The 15182-nt window shown below is 42.2% G+C and overlaps 1 protein-coding gene across 4 annotated transcripts in view; it reads right to left on the bottom strand.

Annotated features, from left to right (window-relative positions):
• Positions 1-13711, bottom strand: part of runx1t1 (RUNX1 partner transcriptional co-repressor 1) — a 54109-nt gene extending 40398 nt beyond the window's left edge. For 2 of the 4 annotated variants that reach the window (XM_046417603.1, XM_046417604.1), the window contains exon 1: positions 12650-13711. In XM_046417603.1, coding sequence (XP_046273559.1) covers positions 12650-12677 — 28 coding nt within the window. In that variant the 5' untranslated portion in view covers positions 12678-13711. The remainder of the gene's footprint in view (positions 1-12649) is intronic. The other 2 variants (XM_046417605.1, XM_046417606.1) reach the window with 1 other exon arrangement.
• Between the last annotated feature and the right edge of the window lie 1471 nt (positions 13712-15182).

The raw sequence follows: 15182 nt of genomic DNA, 5'->3' as shown, positions 1-15182 counted from the left end.
ATATGTTGGTACTAGATTGTATTGTGTTTTCACCAGACTGTCAACTCAGTGACAAAGTAAATGAGGGCACTTTGCTGTACCTCGCGTTATTCCTGAGGCTCCAGAAGATTTGAGTATCATTTTCTTCACTGAGGATGGGAATTGCTGCTTGGCTGCTCATTAAGTCAGTGATGAGCTATAAGGTACCAAATGATCCAAAAAGAATCACTGCTACTTGTTAATGATCAATGGCAGTGATATTATCCAGTTAATACCATTAAAAACGTCAGTCTTTGCTAGATTTATATGTTAATGAGTCTGTCAGTATTCCCTGTACATCTCTTTCTTGCTACATAGTGAACCTGACAAAACCTTTCATTTTTGAGCTGTGTTTTCTACATGTAAATCACAGATTTGTCCAGCAGCAGCTGTGGGACAAATTGTGTTAAGTTATTTTCATGCCCAAAGCATACAATTAAACTATCCGATTCTCTGTACCAAAGCCACAGTTCTCTAGAAAAGGAGGAAAACAACTTACACGCATGTAAATGCTTTCACAAAAATATCCCTAAAATCAGTTTCACAGCATGCATGATACACTAATGGAAATGGTGCCACAGTTCCTTTAACTAGTACAGCAACAGGAACCAGGCCATTCCTGGCTCCCCTCCCGGCCCCCGGGACCCAGGGCCCAGCCCAAGTCACCACACAATGGGCCTGCAGAATGAGAGGAACCGCCGGTCGTCCAGAGATAGCCCTGCTAGTCAGGAACCAGAAAGGGAACCAGAAGGAATCGGAGGGGGGGGGGGGGGATTGGAACCCTGGGAGCAAGGGAGAGAAGGGTGGGGATGGTTGGCTGGTCCGGGTCAGGATGTGTGTGTGAGGGGGACAGTGCTAATGTGTGTGTATGTGTGTGTGTGTGACAGATAGTATTGCACTGTTCAGATAAATGTCTCGTTCCCATGCAAAAACATGTGCATACTTACACTCAATGCAACACACACATACACACACACACATGTCGTACTGCCAGGATGTTTTTGCTAGTTTTCAGGTAATTAAAGTTGGAGCAGCAATTGTGAGATGGAAGGCGGAAGGAGGACAGTTCATAGAGAAGGGAAGGGGGGGGTAGGGATGTGGTGGGGGGACCGATGGCCCTGGGTCTGACCCCCTGTCCTGGTTTATGCCCTGGGTAAGCTGACTGTTCTTCACACACTGTCAAATAGTGAGTCAAACCTGACCACACTGGCTTCTGAATGATTGAGACAAACATTAATGAGTGGAAGAAAGGAGCGGAAAAGAGGTCTGCATGTGGTCCTTGTCCTCCTGACCAGACCTGCTCCCTGCTTCTTTTGGGGGGTCTTCTGTGAAACACATACACACAGTGCACACTGTTTCCATGACAACAAGTGGAACAGATGTGCTCTCCCACATGCATACGTATGCACATACAAATATACACACAGTGCAAAGATAGGTGAGTGTTAAGTGCCATTTTTAGCACTTTTTAGGCTGCTGTCATTTCTAGAATGACAGAGAGAGAAAGGAGACGATGGCAGACAGCAGAGAGGAAGAAAAGAAAAAAGATCTTCGTCTTATTCACACTGCAGAATCAAGAAATGTATTTTTGCACAGAACAAGGATTTTCTACCCTTTTTCTCACAATGCAGTGTGGCTAAGAAGGGGCTACTTTATTGCCAGTAATGATTACAGTGACCAATAAGTTTTAGGGTTAGGTTTAACCCTAACCCCAACTCTAACCTAAGTATGGAATCTATTTTCTCTGATGTTCTTCATCTGTCTTGCTCTGAACCAGATTGGCCAGGTGTCTGGCTGGTAAAATAAAACACAATGTCCTTGTCTCTTCGTCTGGCACAAGTGCCCCATTACTGCTGCTCTCAGACACTAAAAAGAGAGATAGTACAACCTTTCCTAAATCAAAGCCACTCAGCAGTATAAAAACTGATGGTTTTCTGTGTATGGAAGGATGTCAGAGTGTGTGTATGAATGTGTATATGTACTTGTGTCCATCCATCTGTGCTCACAAACGTGCATGTGGTGAAGCCATTACTTGTGTATTATGTTGAGATTTAAAGTACTGTCACTTCTGTAAGATTCAGTTCTGTGAATTCCACAGATTTAATTTTCTGATGCTGTCACATTGACATTCCAGATTCTGATTTAATTTGCAGGGTGTGAATGAAAACTCTGCCACGTTTCAAATGAGAAGAGAACAGCACATTTAAAATTGCTCCCCTTGCAGTGTGCACACAGGAGCTGTTTTGTTTTAGCTCGCATAAAAAAAACAAAAAAAAAAAACAACTGTAAGTCTCTCTATCCATCTTCATGAAATAAGGCACCTCACACTAGCAATCATCTGAAAAACTGAAAAGCAAGAAGTTCTTTTAGCTGAAGGCTGTGTCACATTTTACAGGCTTTCTTCCACATGGATACAGCATTTTCCCCAACCTCTTAATCCTCAGTTGCACTATAATTTTCTATTATAGTAGAGTGACTATATATAGTGTATACTGCGGCTCGCATGTAGCTGTGGTTAAGACTTGTGCGTACTTAAAACTCCTTGACACCAACTAGTTAAATACAGGTTGACTGATTTCATGTTATTTATCTCCAGATGCTGAAAAGCTTCCAGCATAGAAGCAGTTTAACATTAATGCCTGTCTAAAAGAGAGACAGAGAATCTCAAAAACACATTAAAGGTCTGAAAGCTGAAGCTTGTATCCGAGCTTAGCAATTTGGAAACACATAAATGTTGTTCAAACATCTCATACAGGGCTGTCTGTCACTACCTCCATCCCCCTCTGTTGCTTTGACTCTGTGGCTACTGGCATCAGTCTCCAGAGGTTTAGAGTCACTCACAAATGCATCCCACTTTCCTCTTTCTCTCTGTTTCCCACTTTCTCTGTTTTCAAGGTCTTGTTCTCCAACTGGCACAGGCAAACAGCCTTACGTCACAGTCCCAAACACACACAGACCTCACTCACCCTGCCTAATAACCCGACTTTTTATTCCAAAACACAAGAATGCAATTTTGGCTGTTACTTTAAGACTCTTCAGAAGATAGAGCTGTTTAGTCCACAAGAATTATGCACCCTCTGCATGATGAATATCTTATTTTGAAAGGTTCATCTCCTTCCTATCTTGTCTCCCTAATACACCTCTGACCTCGTCCCCATTTTCTTTTTTTTCTCACCAGTCCTTACTCTCTGCTTCCCAACCCTTTTTGCAATCACAGTTTAAACCTTTGCAATCAATTCCCCACAAAGACACCACCCACCCCCAACATACACCTATGCACATACACACACTCAATACCTAAGACACTGAAGCAGCAAACACAGTGCTCGCTTGTCACCTAAGCATGATTACCTGCAAGGAATTATTTAAGCAATTGCAAACACAAGTAGAGCATGCTTATTGTGTTAAAGCCACTTAAATTACTGATATATTCAAACATTTCAGATAAAGACAAAAACAGGTAAATGAGTGGTGGGGAGTGAAACTATAAAGGACATCCCTTTTATATTTTAATGGCAAACAAACATGAGATCATTTGAACTTGAACAAGTGTGTGTTTGTCCTCCACCCCTGATTCAGCTGGTGACTTAGTAATGTTATTATCCTACCAGTCGTAAGCCCGGGGCAATGCACGACTAATGCATTAGTGTCTTTGGCAGCTGGGGGCATCTGTCGTGTGTGGGTACATGTGTTTCTGTAATTGTGTCTCGATGCCTTGAGCAAAGTGGCAAAACCAGAGACTTGTTATATCCAAACACAGAGCCAGTGCGTGTGGTATGACTTAAGAACTGAAGCATGTTTCCAAATATTTTGCTCACGGTATTTTGCCGCTTGACCACAAGGAAAACCTTATTCTAACAATAACCAGATTTCTTTTAGTTGCCTAACTTTTAGTTTAGTTGTCTGACCTGCATTTTGTGCATATAGCCTTAACCAAAGACAAAAAGTAGGACACAGGTCTGTCATAGAATGAGAGAGCGTATATTCAACTTCTGACTGTCTATAAACATGTGACAGAGCGATTTGGTGGGCAAACACCTATGTGTCTGTTTGTAGATGTGTGTTAGCTCAGTGTGTGTGCGTGAGATGGTTAAATTCACAAACATAAAGCTGCAGCTGCGCCACAATGCGAGATACCTGCGCAGCTGTGAATTATTATGTGGACAATTTAATACTGCCAAAGAGGAAATAGCAAATTAAGATCCGAGTTTTGCTATGCTGCTAAAGGGTGCAACAAAAGGCTGTATATTTGTTCTCAAATAAACATGTGTCCTTCCTGCAAAGGAACTGATGCAATATACCTCTGACTCTATCACACCAAGTAGCAGCTTTATGCTCTTCACTCCTAAATGAATAGTAGAGGTGCAGACAGAGACCCAAGGGTCCTACTCAAATGCTACAGGGCAAGGGGCTTTCCTCTCACTAAAGCATCCTCAAACTAACAACTGGGCAGTAATTTGTCCTCTCACAGGGGAGGCATAAAAACCAGAGCCCCAAATTCTTTGCAGTTATGGAAAAAGTGAAGAGAGAACAAAAAATGCCAAAATACTTTATCTCCCCCTCTAACAAAAAGTTATTACATTTTCTGAATGGTATGACTTTCTAATGGTTAGCATATGTGAATATGTGTGCACAGAGAGAGAGAGTAGTAGTGGAGGCTAAGTTAATAGCACAAGCAGAAGGGGAACTGGGAACCCTTGGCTTATAAAGGATACTTGTTTCCCTACTGCACCAAAAACCAGATGTTGATAAAGAGACATAGGGGGAGGAGAGAAGACAGATGGGCAAGAAATTACCATCGGTTGGGCCAAACATCTTGAAACATCTGCAAAAAAATTTCGGACCTTACAAGGGGAGATGGATTTATGCTCTCTCCTGGATTTTTATTGCGCCATGAGAGCCCTTCTCCCTCCTGTGCTCTGTGCCTTCTCTCAGTGTTACCAAGACTAAAGAGTTTCGCTGCAATCTGGAGTTGTTTAAACCCTGGAAAAAACTCAGATTCTTCTACAAATGGCTTTATCATGGAGAGTAGACAAACACGCCTGTACACTGTAGGAGCCATAAAACTTCAGAGAGCCCCACAGTATCAAGTCTTCACATGTCCACCATGACGCCGGCTAACTCGATATGAAACACTATAAATGTCAAAGTACATTGCAATACAGACACCAGTGTGTGTACACATCTTGCACACAAGGGGCGAAAAACATAATTCATATCATATTTCTAAAAGTGGAGTTTGGTTACCATGGAGACACATCATCTATGTTACTATGAAACGTGCAGCTGAGGATGACTTGTCCATATGGTGAGAGTACGACAGAGGGGAGGAACAGATGCAGATTTTTTTGATGAGAGGGCTGTCAATTGCAAATCCATAAGAGCAGCTGGGGTCATGAATGTATATCATATGACATGATGGCACAAAGGCATATAGCTGTACTTAGATGGATTGATAGATGCATCGATAGATACATACATATATAGATAGACAGATACATTGTATTTCTTTTCATTTTATCCTTCCCTTTCATCAATCCTTCACCTCAAATTTTAAGGTTTCCTGTCACATAGACATAGACATCTGAGGAGATCTCAATTCATCGATACAGAGCTACCCCACCCTACTCTGCCCCCCATGGTACCTTTTTTACTTAACCACCATTTTCATTTTTTTTCAAAAAACAAACCACTGAGTGTGATTATTCTGAGCATAATCTTCTTTTTTGAAGGTGGAAATGCCATCAAATATCATTTTTGCTGAGATAAAATGGACTGTTATTTTGTTCTCGATGAAGACTGTATCGACTGTGAGTATACAAACACTTAGTGGGGTGGCTAGCAACAATTCAGGCTATTGAAGGTTGGATGGGGATGTGCGGGGAGCAAAATGCTGGTGACAGGATTCACTAGAAGTTAAACAAAATGAGGCTTTTACTTGGTCCCATTTTGGGAAAATGGACAAGCGACTTCCATTTCTTTATGTTACCCCCACTGTCTCCTTTGCCACTCTCCCTTTTTCCTTTTGAACCAATTTCTAAAATGGCCCTTCCTCAAAATAATTGACACTCTGCGTTTATCATTTGGGGCACCTGCTGTCGGTTTGACAACAAGACAATCAAATGGAGCGAGTGGCCATCGTCCCATTGTACCATCTCCCTGTTTGTCTGTGACACTAACAGACAACAGCTGGAAGCCCTCTCTTCCTACAATACCCATCATGCAAGTCAAATTCAACCACAAAAGAAAAGGGCCTCATTATCTGGCTGCAGTGGTGTGATTTTAACCAGCAAAGAGAGGAAACAATGATTTAGTTGTGTCTGCTGATGGTACACAAAAGGCTTGGAGGGACTGGAAGTCTTAAAACAACACACCATATTTTATTGTGAATACTGAAAGAGGCAAATCTTAAAAGCAGATGTGTGTCAGCTGTTTGCACCAACTCACGTATACACTCATGTACTTACGCACATATGGGTGTAGGCATTCACGACATGTGAACAGACACAGACTCCCATCTACAAAAGCACAGATTTGAGCACACATCCTCCATATCTCCCCTCCGTCTCTTCTTCTTTCTCTGGCTGTAATTGACTGAACACGTCAATACTCGGAGGGGAAAAAAACAGAGGGCCCACTGTCTGCATCTATTGATCCACGCTTCTCTCTTTCTCTCTCTCCCTGTCTGCTGATCTTAATTATACTTCTTTTTACCAGGCTAGCTGGGGCTCCACTCCAATGGCTGCCCTTTTCATGAAGTGTACCATCCAAATCCATACATCAAAATTAATGAGAGAGAACCGAGCTGTAAATCAAACACTGGTTGTATCCAGATTGATAAGTGGAGATAGTGATCATAAATTTTGTCCTAAAAAAGGGCAGAAAGAGAATTATTTACTCATGCAGGTTAATGTTAACAATGTCAAATTTTTATGGAGGAAACAACCTCGGTTTCAGTAATTAAAATCGCTAAAGCATGACGGGGGCTGAGGTAAGGTTTCTCCCCATCCTCACTCTTGCCTGGTTCCTCTTTCTTTGTCTTTCTTTGTCAATTTGTCTGATTTTTCAGTCTGCCTGTTTGTTTGTTTTAAGATCCGCCTGTCTGTGCCCCCCCACCCCCCCAGCACACACACACACACACAATAAAAAAACGACTTTTATGGTCAGGTTTTATGGACTGGTAGTGAAGCAAGCTTGTCCATTTCTCAACAATCGTCCCCTCGTGAACAAGGGAGAAAAAAGGCTCCTAATCGCACAGTTTCACAGCTCATACTTGCCATCAATCAAACCTGTCTGCGTGTTCTCGGCATTTGTGTGAGTGTGAGTGTGTGTGTGTATGTGTGTGGGCACACTCCCACCTATCAAAATCCCAAACATCTCCCGAATCACCAAACAAAAGCTATAAGAGATGACAGTTCCACGTGTCCACACACATACACACATTTCCTTTTCATTGCAAACTTCAACAAAAGACATAAAAAAAAAAATAAAGCATATTAAATGTTTATAACCACAAACACACATTTCCTCTATCATTTCTTTCCCTTCCACTTTCTAATTTTAAAACGTAAACTGGATGACAGGTGAATATTGAGGAGGTGAGTGATACAGGGTAACATCTTCACTCTGCCACATTATCGCTGCGCCACATCACTAAGAAGTGCCTATTCAATACTGTTACCTTTGGCAGAGTGCAGGGAGAGGACACACACTTTTGTGTGTGTGTCCTTTTGTATTCAACAGACAGACTGTATAGACACCTGCATGTGCACTTAAAGTCACACACACAGTCACAGAATCACATCCAGTGGCTTATCTTTTGGAATAAGAAAAGGGGCTTGTCAGGATGGCACATTGTATGTGTGTGTGTGTGTGTGTTTGGGGGGGGGGGGCAATGTGCATTAGGGCGATTACAATATCAGCCGACTCCAGATGGAGGCAGGAAAATAAACACACAGAGAAAGAGAGAGACAGAGAGCGAGAGAGCAAGGGGAAAGGCATCATGAGAGGAGCCTAAGAGAGAGATTCTATGTGTGTGTGTGTGTGTGTGTGTGTGTGTGTGTGTGTGTGTGTGTGTGTGGCAGTCTGCCTGTGTGCGATACAGTTTGAGAAAGTGAAGTTAATTAGCAGCTCAATCCCAGTCTATATACAGGGGACTGAGAGAGCAGTGTGTGTGTGTGTGTTTAGTTGTCCTGCACATGTCAGTCAGTGTGTTTTAGACTATAATGTAGATACAATGAGTCATCCAATCAAGCAACTGAAAAACTACATTTCCCAGCCGCCTTTCTCTGACGACACTCCTACAGCTTTACGTCTTCAGCAGTTAAGAAAGGGAAGATGTAGTAGGATCTATTCATGTTCAGGAACTGATCTATTACAAATATAATTTCCCCATTTGCTTCCTAAATGGCTTGAAGTGTAAAAACCTATGAAGAATTAACAGCATCTATGAAACTTGATGAATAGTCAGGATCTGCCCTCTTGGCCTCTTCTTCCCTCACCCTCTAAGTCTCATGTTATCTGGAGTAAAAACATGAACAAGGCCAATAAAATCAGTTTGTGGTGTTCACTGTTGACTTTGACATTAAATAAGCCCATGTAAAGGCCAATAAATAATAAAACAAAGACCTCTTGCTTTTGTGCGTGCCAAACAAGCACACACACACACACACAAACAACCTTACACACAAATGCGAAGACCCACATACATTCATGCAGCTCCTTTTATACCACTGCTGCTCTTTCATGGGTGATGAAATTCAATAAGCAGTGAAGAGAACTGCCCTCTCGCTGATAACCATCAATGGGCCTATCGATCTACAAAGGCATGTGTGTATGTCTGTAGGTGCCTGCGCGCGCACACACACACACACACACACACACACACACACACACACAATCACACCATGATTCCATCTATAATTCACTCTGGGACTTGGTAAGAAACAGCTCTGAATAAACTATACATCTTGAAGGAGTGCTCCGAACAGTGGTTTTAGTATCCGGTTGTAATGCTGACATTTCTCCCCTGATGTCATGACTTCAAATGCAACCTGTACCTATTTCAAAACACTGCCACCTCTGTCTTTATGCACATTTATGTAATTAACAGTTACTAAGATTTCTGTGTTTTAAAATTAATAAATTTGTCTGTTAATTTTTCCTTGAACGAGATAGCAACAAAAAGGTCCACACAGAACTCAACTCGAGGACGTTGCAGTTCACTTCTTGTAAAAACTGACTTACTTATTACAAAAAACAGAAACTGTCCAACTTTGAGAACATACAGCATCTATAGCCTGCAGTGTAGCCAGTCCAATAAGAAAATAGTTTGTGTTCTAAATACTAGAATATGAAGAATATGAAATGAGAAAGTCAATTTGCCAACATGCGATAGATGATCTGACTGATCATTTTATGCCTTCGGCACCCTTAAATATGCTCAGTTGATGAAATAACACGAGTCCTGCTGTGTTCCTGCTCCATCGTCTAACACCAAACCTTTTGCTGAGAGAACGTTTGCATCGATGTGCAGCTATGAGAAAGTAGAGCCTTGCAGCTGATACACATCATGAGTAACTGATGGATTTAGTGTGTTGAGTCGTCATCACTTCTTCACCCTACAGCAAACCTAAACTGCATTCAAACATTTGTGTGTCACACGTTGAAGAAGTACTTTGTAATTGCATCACAGCACTGGAGACTCAGTGTGATTCTAAAGGAGAAATCTGTGCTTTTTTTTTTCTTTGAAGTCACAGTAATTCATTGTTTGAAGTTGTGATCTAAAAGATGTGGTTGGATACAATATAAACCACTAGAAAGATATTATCTGAGGTTAGCATCAGAAACCACAGAAGGAAAATTTCAAATAATCAAGCAAAAATGTGGATGTGCGTGCGTGTGTGTGTGTGTGTGTGTCTGTCATCTGCAAGCCACATTGTGTCACTGTACACGACATACACACAGTCCTTTTTCAGCACCTCCTTCTCAACCTGCCAACCAGTATCCAGCGTACCAATGTGTGTGTGTGCATGTGTGTGTGTGTGCATGTGTGTGCGTGTGTGTGTGCGTAACGTCAAGGCAAGAATAAAATGGTTGCCATCATTTTTGCAAGGCCAGGTCTGTGTCTATGAGCAGCGGTCTGATGCATTTGACCCCATAGCCTGAGAGCTGGGAAGCGGAGGGAGGGAGGGAGGGAGGGAGGGAGGAGAACAGGTGTGAGGCAGGCTGGTGGCTGGGCAGATGGCCCCTGGAAGTGCTAGCTGATGCTGCAGAGCCTGGACCGCAGAGAGTTAGCAGCTAACGTTAATACAAGCCTGTTTATACAGTGTGCACGAGCGTGTGCGTGGTTGCAGCTACACACACACATGCCCAAATAGAAACACACACGTGGAACCACATGCACACACAAACACAATGATAACCTGCAAACAGCACTTATCATTTACTCTCCCCTCATTGCCAGCTTTGTTTACCTTTCATTTACTCCTTCTCTCCCTCTTTCTCTCACTCTCTCTCTTTATCTCTGTAAACACACATACTCCTGGTAATGGTCTTTTCAGTCAAGTCACTACTTTAATTGAAGTCCCAGTGGTTCAAGAATAAAAAAAAACCAAACCAAAACAAAACAAATACCTGATGACACAATAAACGACAGCAAAGGTAACCAAGTCAAATGTGATGACCACAGTAGAAAAGAGTAATGTTAATGAAAACTGACAACAAATCCTGAATCTCCATTTGGATCACTTGAAATAACCATGCACATATGCTACACATACATCATGACAGCACAACAAAAATACCTTAGCCTCATGGAAGAACGGATTTCCTAATTTTAGAATACCAAAACACTTTGTTTTCTTCTTGATATGGGCTGAATGTTTTTTTTTACCCTATATTTAACAAAGACTACATCTGTAGCAGGTCACGCTTTTGAGTGGAGTTAACATTCACCCTCTTGGGTGCCTACAAAGCTTCGCATGGGACAATTTGGCATGCGTAAAAAATGTCCAAAGCCCTGTGGGTTTCCAGGAGATATTTTCCTCCCTCTCTAATCCGAGCCGTGAGAACAGTCAGGCATCGACAGCAGGTTGTGACCCAGCAGCCTCCCTCCCAAACCCGCATGTCTGCTCTCTTCCCAGTCGGGGGAAAAGGTTCCCACTGGAGTAAAATATAGTCCGAACCCTTTAATTTCAACCCCAAGCCGCTCAAAAAAAAAAAAAAACAAAAAAAAAAAAAAAAAAAGGAAGGAAGAAAGGATACACTTTTCGTGTATGTGATGGAGATAAAGTCTCAGCGGGTGGAGATGGAAACTTCACATGGATTTGAGAAGATGCGTTTGACAGTTGTGACAGAGCTACGGAGGCAAACTCCGAAATGCAAAGTCTTCCTAAAAGAAGGAGGAGGAGGAGGAGAGAGAGAAAGAGGAGAGGCAGAGGGGAGGCTCTGCACAAAACACAGACGGATGGCAGAGTCGCTGCATCCGAAGAAACAAAACAAGAAAGAAAGCCTTTTCATCAAAATTACAGACATGAACAATCGCAATTTCCTGATTTCCTGACAAAACTGACTATAAATTCGTATTTTAGAAACTAGTGAACATTTGTCAACAGGCTCAAGAATATCCTGTTTATCCTAAGAGAGGACCCCGCCTCGTATTAATTGAGTTTTTGATTTAGAAACCTGCTCAGTGCACTCCGTGGCACCGTGTTATCTCTGTGGTGTTGAGGAGTGGCTCGTCTCGGTGTAAAACTGTTAAACTAAGTGAGTGCTCATGCTTTCTGAGGGTAATAAGTCGATGTGAGGGCTACTTTACTTCCAGAAAGACTTCTTGTCAGACTGAAAGGCGGTCACCAACCTGAACCTGAGTTGCCTGTTGCCCGAAAACAAGTCCACATCCTGGGTTCAAGCTCGTGAAATAATATCTGCTTTTTATGGAGACAGGGACAGCTGCAACTTGGTGTCACTACTTAAACAAACTGAGCCCGTAATTTATGGAAAGTTAATTATTCTCCCGGTAACACAAAAATGAATCAATTAGCCCTGTGGTCATACGGCACAATGCTTCAGACACAGTGATGGCTTTGGTATGATATTTAAATGTTCTTCATTTTGAGTGAGTTTGTGTCATTTGGGTAGCCGATCTTCAACTTCAGTTTCTTTAATGGCAGAAGATTCATTAAAACAAAGCCCAGTTTTCCCTGCACAGTCTGTAGCTCTCACCAGAATGAAATGTGCTTGTAACCATAACAAACACTATTGCGCACACGCAGCACAGACACGCATTTTTCGCTTGTGCACTGGATTTATCTTGTCAGCAAACAAAAGTAAAGCAAAAATAAATACCTCAAGTAACAATGTAATTATTGGCTAAATGCACGGGGTGCGATTTTTTTTTCCATTACAAATCTCTTCATATCTATTATTCTGCAGATTCTTCGCTTCCGCTCACTTTATATTAAAATGCACGAAACAAAGCACAAATATATGTCAAATTCTACAATTGGTCAATAAATTAGCTTTTTTTTTTTAATTTGGCACACGTGTGTCTATTTAAGGTCACAAAACACTCCAAACCGAGAATTAATTGGGAAAATAAAATCACTACAGTAAGAGAGAAGCCACTTACACTGAAAAGAGGCAGAAATTCCCACCATGCGGTACGCTGATGTGAAAGGGCTAAATAATTTCCAGTCCTTTTGACTCCGCGCAGACTCCCCTCGATGATCCGTTTGTTTCGGGAGGACGAACACTACAGAGTCCAGCCAGCTCTCAGGGGCTCTGGCGGTTTACTTCCAGCAGCTCGGAAACGTGGTTCAAACTCCGACTGAAGAAGAAGGGCAGCTCACGGCTTGCAATAAGTGAACAGTCACACAGGATATTCAGGATGGGAGAGCCGGGAGTGTTGTAGAAGAGCGCAGAAACAGAGGAGGAGAGATGAGATAGAGATGGAGAGGAAGGATGCAGAGCGCGCAGAGCACTCTGATTTTCTGCTCGCCTTTAGCACTTTCCTCCAAAATCCTTTAAACGTCGAGTTGGTTTAGATTGTGTCGGTCGGTTTTAAAATATCAGGCAAATTCAATCACAAACCCACGGTCACAGAGCTCCTTGTTTTCTGCTTCTCCGTTGGCGTGGGGAAGAGGAGTAGCGGCACTCTGCCTCCAGTCGGCGGTGCGCAGCAGAGCCAGGTGGCGGTGGGCGGGACCGAAGCGCTGCTGAGGGGGAGGAGGCGGCGACTGGGCAGAAGCCAGCATCTGTGTGTCCTAACACAGGTTGGAAAACGCAGGGTCAGGTCAACTCGAAGTGTTTTCGACTGCGCCTGTGGCTCACGAAGCTTTTTCACGTCAAGGGTTTTCCAGAGAGACTAGCTACCCCTTTTTATTCAAGGGCGCAAAGAATTATGTGCCATCACATAGTCTGTTAGAGATGAATTAAAGGATGGGTTCACATTTTTTTCAGGTGTGTCTTAAAACGATGCCTCCATGCTCATGCTTGTTTCTCCTGTCCCTGTTGGCTGTGATGAAATCTCTTCCAAATGCAGCACAGTGGACACAATCCACATTCAGCAGTCTGAGTCTGAATCTGTTTGTGTTTCTATCGCTTCACTGCAGCTGTAACACTAACTGTATTTCCATTCATTTGCTTTTTTATGTGCATTTTTCAATTTGTGTTTTAAAAAGTTCGAAAGTCAAAATATGCAGGTGCTTCTTTTTTCTCCCTTTTTGTTATGTCATTTTGCAGAGACTTTGAAATTAGGCCACCAGCTGTTTAACTCAGTGTACCCAACTCCTAATAGTCACATTACAACAATGGACAGAAAGGTGCATAAATTCTCAGTTTCTTTTGCTCCTTTTCTGAAAATTCACCTAAAATCTGGATGAAAACAAGTATACTGTTTACAGTGTAAACAGTGCTCAGCACTGGAGGTGGCAGGGTGCGATTTTGACTTTGCAAAAACAATCAACAGTGATATGCCTAGCCTCATACTACATTATAGTTTCCCCCTTTTTAACATTAACATTACATTTGAAAGTAATGAAACAGAGAGATTGTACAGGATTTGACACTGATGGTACTCGCAGCTTCTACTGGGTTATGGCAACACCACTGGGACAAACCACTCACAGAACTGCACTGAACTGATAGTAATTTAGTATTTAGTTTAATAATAATGGCAAGTTTAGTTATGATAATGAATGCATGACCAATCTTTTATTTAGATTTTTTTTTATTTGTAATAATTTTAATATTTTTTTATTTTTTTTTGCAGGGGTGGGGTTGAATGTTGTGTGTCCTTGTGGTCCTCAGACCCTGGTTTGACAACCACTTGCAGAGACAGCAGTGGAGTGTCATGGACAAAAAGCAGCCAGCTGAGTGCTTGAGGAGGTGGTTGGCTGTTGTGTATGTGCTGTGCTGTGTGTGTGTGTGTGTGTGTGTGTACAAAAAAGTAGGACTGCATGATCCATGTTTGCACTCACACATACACACACACACACACACACACACACACACACACACACACACAAACACACTGTATCTCTATCTTTCCATGAGCTGAAAAAGGCACAGGCAGGCTGGCCTGCAGTAACCTAAGGCAAACACTTTCCCCGGACCATCTGGAAGTCATCTCGCCTGCAGAGCCAGTGAAATCACAGAGCAGAAGCTACGTTTACAACTCGGTGATAACAACCAGTCCACTTGAACTGCATGGTTGAACAAGTCATGCACCATGGCCCGTTCACAACATCTCATAAATTAGAATATTTTATCTCTTTCTATTCTGTGCTGCTAATATACTTGGATGCCTTTTGGCTAAAACAAATTGGTGGCGTTAGCTATGTAACATTCAGTTTACTGTTGTTTGATGTCAGATTGTGATTTAACAACTATCTACTGCGAGTTATATGGTCTCTAATTTCCAGGCAACACACAAAGGATACATCTGAAATAATGCAAAGTAATTCTGTGAGTTTTTACCAACAAAATTGATAGCTAGATACTTCATCCAGCTTATGGAGCAACATCAGAGCTTAAGTGACATCCTCTGCTTTTGTCTGCCGTGTACTGTATGTAAAACATCCAGCAGGTTGTTAGCGTACCAACAGCGTGGAGCTCATTGTTCCCTCAATGCAATCTCAGTGGGGAAAAGATGATGCCATTAA

The sequence above is a fragment of the Scatophagus argus genome, chromosome 17, assembly GCF_020382885.2.
Source record: "Scatophagus argus isolate fScaArg1 chromosome 17, fScaArg1.pri, whole genome shotgun sequence".
Classification (NCBI taxonomy): Eukaryota; Metazoa; Chordata; class Actinopteri; family Scatophagidae; genus Scatophagus; species Scatophagus argus.
This window is presented reverse-complemented; position numbering and strand designations above follow the sequence as displayed.